At 41.0% G+C, this 6000-nt stretch overlaps 1 protein-coding gene across 3 annotated transcripts in view; it reads right to left on the bottom strand.

The window, feature by feature from the left end:
• Window positions 1–1160: 1160 nt before the first annotated feature.
• Window positions 1161–6000, bottom strand: part of taok3a (TAO kinase 3a) — a 276804-nt gene continuing 271964 nt past the window's right edge. For all 3 annotated transcript variants that reach the window (XM_084334944.1, XM_084334945.1, XM_084334946.1), the window contains one exon: window positions 1161–2544. In XM_084334944.1, coding sequence (XP_084191070.1) covers window positions 2383–2544 — 162 coding nt within the window. In that variant the 3' untranslated portion in view covers window positions 1161–2382. The remainder of the gene's footprint in view (window positions 2545–6000) is intronic.

The raw sequence follows: 6000 nt of genomic DNA, 5'->3' as shown, positions 1-6000 counted from the left end.
ATCTGAATAACGCAGAAATGGAGGCTTTTTGAATTCGTGAAAAATTCACATTATTTTAAATTAAGTACTAAGTAAGCATGGTGGTGCAAGTGGGTCCTGGTCGTCGACTTTATATATAAAAGAAAACGTGATTTTGGCATCATTCAAGTATTGGTTTTGGCCTAAAATAAATCAAACACTACCCAACAAGCAACTCTCCTAACTATATCAGTTTTTCCCCAGGCCTCCAGAGGTAAGTGTGGATGGTCTATGAGCAGTCAGGCAGCCTGAGCTGCACCAAGCCTGTCCTCACCAACCGCTCTGGGGACAACCGTGGCAAGTTCAAGGTCCAGAGTTTCAGGCAGAAGTACGGACTGGGGGCCCCAGTGGCCGGCCACTGCTACCAGGCAGAGTGGGACAATTACTATTGGAGCTAAAATAGCATCGGTATCGATTGTAGATTACCATGAACTTTAATTTTTTTAGTTTGTCCCCTGAACCCACCCATTTTAAGAATTCACATATGTTCCTGTCGGACAGGTCAGTCCGTATTTGTGAACACGCACCTCTTTCCTAAAGCTAGGAATCGGAAAGAGAAGCCTCCTATCTGTGAATTCACGGTTATGTAAAGTCAGGGCTGAAGCCATAAAATGTTGTGAGATCTTAGACTTGTGAGGTTTTAATTATGGTTCGGACCTAGCAGTGCTAGACAATACACTTACTTTGGGTCTAAGAGCTCACACAAACATGTCATGGCCTCAAAGTCACAGCCTCATTCATTGTTCATGTAGAAGTGCCAGATTTAAAATCCCAATGACATCACTGACTGGAGGGTTCTCTCTCTATTTCTAGCAAAGACTGCCTCCTGGTATTTTACACCATTGATCATATTCACACGGTGGCCATTTTGCTCGTATGTCATGCTCAGGTTGGGTTCAACAGGGTGGAAAAACCCGACCTGAGCAGGACATAAAAGCAAATTGTCCACCGTGTGAATATGGTCAATTGTGGCAATGTGAGATGACTACAGCTGAGCCAGAATTGCTGTACCCCCCCCCCCCCAAGCTTTGTGTTCAGATACAATGTCCTGAATGTCATTCTAGGTTGTTTGTTGAGTTTACTTGGAGTAAATGCAGATGGGGAATATATTATACCACAAAATAACACACCCTTCATTTGTGTGATGAGCACTTTATTTACAAATATAATTAAAAGCTCTGACAGATCCATGCTTTCTTTTAACCTGGAAAAGAAATTAAAGTGCATGCAATAATAAAGCATTGTACTGATCTGGTTTATAAGAAAATACACAGCCCAAGAGCTGTGGTTAAAGCAAAAAAATATTCAGACGGAAATTTGAATAAAATATCTCATTGACTTGATTTACTGAACTTCAAATACTATACGAGGAGGGGGGAGAAAGAATTTGAACTTGTTTAAAATGTTTTTTTGATTTGAGTAACAGTTAAAATACAATACGAAAATAAGTAAAAGCTCTCCATAAATCCTTCTATACACAAAATACAAGTCTCCCCCCCCCCCCCCCACAAAGCCCTTTGTGCTAGCTGGGAGTTGGAGTTCACATGTGGTATTATTCACATTGGCTGCCAGTGCAGTGAAATCAGTACGATACACTAAGTAACCATGGCGCATGGCGCAAGATCCCCTGCAGTGCCCCAGTCAGTAATCAAATTCACTCAAAGGAGTCACACGTAAGTACCAATATGTACATCATGACATTAGCTTCTTTTTTTTCTTCTCTCCTCAAAGTATCAAATTATTCAAATTTGTCGTAGAAATTTCCTGATGAATAAATACCAAAAAAGCAGCACCAAATAATGGCTGCGGAAGGTTGTTTAGTTTTTCCATTTTAGATTTGAGACAAAATAATTACCTCGAAGGAAAGAAAAATGCATGATCGTTGAACGCCATCACTCATCGACTTGTATTGCATATTTCTCTCTCCCTCCTCTCCTTTTTTCCGTACTTTTAAATGGTAAACTTTTAGTCTCACCAAAAGTGTTATCATTGCACAAGAAACAAGAACACTGTGACAATGTTATCATTCTTACGAAAACATGACGATTACAGGAAGTTATCCAGCAATTATATATTTTTTTGGTCAACTTGTGACGCCGCAAGAGGAGGGGGGGGGGGGGGGGGGGGGCAGGTGGGGTGGCTCTAAGACCAGTCACTCTGGCTCTAGTCAGACCAGCAACACAAGAACACAAGACACCATAGCTGATTGTAGAGCCTTTTGTCTGGAGTCTGTGTTTTTCGAGTGAGGACATCAGTAGCTAAACGCCCGGGCTGTCAGTCGGGTCAAGGGAGGGGCGGTGTTTTTGAGGCAGACAGACAGACGGCCGAACTGTGAGAGACTGTGTTGGTGACAGTGGCCACCCCTCATCTGTAGTCGTCCTTGGGGTAGTCCAGTGCCCCGAGGTTGGCAAAGCCCATCCGGATGCTCTCCATGTCGAAGGTGTCACTCTCCCGCTCCTGGCGCTCAAGCAGGTGCTTGATGCGGTCGGTGCGCTCCTTCTGAAGGGAAGCCAGCTCCTCTTCGATCTGGGGAGGAGAGTAGAGTGGCATGAGAAAACAGCAGAGATGACCATGATACAAGGTGTTCACAGTTACAAAAACAGTTCTAAAAATATGGAAAATAGACTTGAATCATTTAAAGGTCTTGAAAATGTAGAGAAATCAGAGATGGGACCAAGTCATTGTTTTGCAAGTCAAGTCAGTCTCAAGTCTTGGTACGCAAGTCCCGAGTCAAGTCCCAAGTCAAGACAGGCAAGTCCCAAGTCAAGACTGACAAGTCACAAGTCGAGTCCCAAGTCTTAACCTTTGAGTTTCGAGTCCTAAACAAGTCATAATACGCGCTTCACCAAAAAATGTCATTATCAACTTGTTGGCAAAACATAATCTAATTTCTATAAATGTAATAATATTCAGAATCAGGGTTAGTCTTACAACTAGATACATTTGGGCAAGAGCTGCTTGAGAAAACCAGTTCAGGAGTATATTGAGAAAAAAATGAATAAGGATCACCATATCCATTTTAAAGGTAGGCTAACAATAACCAACATATTGTCTTCCCACTTGGACCAATCATTTATTTAACGTCTGCCTTCCCTGTATATACAGTCTATGGCACATGATCCATAATAGCAGGCCTTGGTTCAACTAACTAGTCTACCTTAACCCTTTACACATTTTGGGGTATAAAAAAATCTGTACTGAAATGACATGGCATCTCTGCATTTCGTATATTAGGTAGTTTATTAGGTATTAGAATTAGGTAGGGCCTAATTCGTGTGTGAGTTCTCTCTCTCTCTTGGATCAATGACGAAAGTATTTTTCTGCTCTGCATCCTCATAACAATTGTTTGTATTGAGCCGTACTGTATTGTACCCATTCTGCAATCTGTTAATACAAATTCCAATCAATACATTTTTTTAAGGAGCAGCAGTACTGATAGGCTACTGCTGGCCGTTCATCAAGCAAGACATTGCTGATTGTTTATTTATTTTATAAGACAAGACTATGACTACTGTCATGGAATATATTATCATGTCATTGTAAACAGCTTGACTGGTTCACTCTGACCAGCTATGTAATGTGCTCAGATACTAGCAGACACTGCTGTCCCTTTAATATGGGGAGAGGATGACTTTTGACCTAATCTTTTCCTCTCCAGGAGGATTGTTTAGCATTCCACATAAACAATACCGCCTAGCCAAGGCTGGTTCTCCTTTGGGCAGACTTTGTTTACCTGTCTGGGTGTCTAGTGGACGTCATTTCAATTGTGTATTTAATATACGTGTGACTAGAGCACTTGGTCATTTTATGGCCAGATGCTACTGTGTGAACATGTTGTCTCTGACTGTAAACTGAACTTTCATTGTGGCCACGGTGAAATAAACTTTTCTATATTAATAATGACTCAGAATGATTAATGTAAACAGCTCATAGTTTTGTCCTTTAATATTTCCCATTAAACTACCAACTGCCTAGCCAGCCGTGTATCAATCTTGGATGTAATGATAACGTTACCACACTGACTGTGTCGATGGCTCATTGATTTAACTAAACTGGATCTGTCGTTATTAAAGTTTGTAACGTTACTTCTTCTCTCGCGCAAATTGATTGTTTGAAACAATCCGACAGCATCCAAAGTGGGCAGTAGATAGGTTCTTTGAGTCAAGACACAATTTACATTTAACTAAAACGTTCTTTTCTTTGTGCTCAACAAAAGAGAAATAGTGAGAATATCCAATATCATGTGTAAAAACTCAACTACTGGGCGCCGCCATGACAGTCTAACAAGTAAACAAAACACGCCCACAGCGCGTCTCCGCAGGTGACACAGGAGCCAGGACTGCGCGAATGAAGTGTCTATTCGCTGGAAATTTATTAATTCACGGCATATTTAATAACATAATTTTTTATCGTTGGGCATGGAGGAAGGTATCAAGTCTTCTCAAGTCAAAAGGCTCAAGTCCAAGTGAAGTCACGACTCACAAGTCATTGGTGTTAGTCAGTCGAGTTGCAAGTCTTTTTTGATTTGGTCAAGTCTAAAGTCATCAAATTCGTGACTCGAGTCTGACTCGAGTCCAAGTCATGTGACTCGAGTCCACACCTATCACCCATTAAGTCTGGAAAAGAATAGAAAAATATTGCAGTCTAATTTGAACACATTTTATGTAGTTTTCACTTTCACTAATATTCTATTCACTTGAAGTTAGCACAATGTACAAGAATGACTATTGGCCATCTCCCCACCCACAGTATTGCCAGACAGTTATGGAATTCTGTACTAAATCATATCTAACAACAACTATCTTCTCAAATCTTATCAAATGGGGGTCCACGGCTTGTTAATTTGGGAGTCCTTGACGTGAAAAAGATTGAGAACCAAATGCTCTATAAATATCATCAAGTCCACAGGTTCAGACAAAGAACCGCAAAGCATAATACGGTAGATGAGGATGGACTGAGCATGCACAGAAAATGCCAGACTCCCAGACTCAAGACCATCAAGCGAGGACAATAGTACTTATAACCATGACATCATCCTAGTTTCATACTGCAGATCATAAGATGACCAGGAGATGGCGCCACACAACCACAAGTTGCACAACACCAGTGGGCCGACCAGAACCAGATCAGGGCAGCATTTCAAAAGCCGTTTTTCCTTTGTTATGGTTATGGAAGCACTACCTAGCGTAGATTACGTCACTCACTTTGGAACATGTTTTGACTTTTGATCATCAACTGCCAGTTGTGATTTTATGACACCATGTGTCATTGATATGTGTAGAAAATTGTGTGAGGAGTGATTGTATCAAAGGGATGAGTCTAGATGGAGATTACAGGGGTTAGTCTATACAATGATGTTCTATTCTATGTATGTCTTCATGACAACACAATATAATATATTGGAAAATTGCAACAATTGACAAAATACATGTATACATTTTTCTCATCTTGGTACCTCGTCCGTTCATTTCAAAATAGTGATTATGCTAAAACAAAAGGTTGTCTTAAATAAAATATAAGTAGGTAATGTTGCAATAACAGACCAACGCTAGCATCTAGGGGTAGAGAATCTACAACAGTGGAGGGTTGTTGGGAGAGAAAAGCTTGTCTGCTCTCGGCTGGAAAGCGTGCCACTCTCATTGCCACCTGTAGTGAGGGAAATCTGTGTGAACGCAGTCGCACGCATGTCTGTCTAGGTCTGCTGCCTGCCTGCAACGTATGCAAATGTGTGTCTGAGAGTGTGTACCTATTTGCTTAGGTACTAGCTGCACATTCATGAATCTACATTCCGCCTGTTCATATTTGAGCAAGGGATGTGTGCAATTCCAAATTCTTGTGGTTGATTATTCTATAGTTGATATGACCATTGTGTATAAACTGGCCACAGAGGTCAGATCCTACCGGCAGCTAAAGCATGGGTAATATTGCATTATTGTTCTGCTACATTGAGCAGTATACTAGTACTGTATTTGTTTGCAGCCT

This window comes from Notolepis coatsorum (genome assembly GCF_963971535.1).
Source record: "Notolepis coatsorum genome assembly, chromosome: 1".
NCBI lineage: Eukaryota > Metazoa > Chordata > Actinopteri > Aulopiformes > Paralepididae > Notolepis > Notolepis coatsorum.
This window is presented reverse-complemented; position numbering and strand designations above follow the sequence as displayed.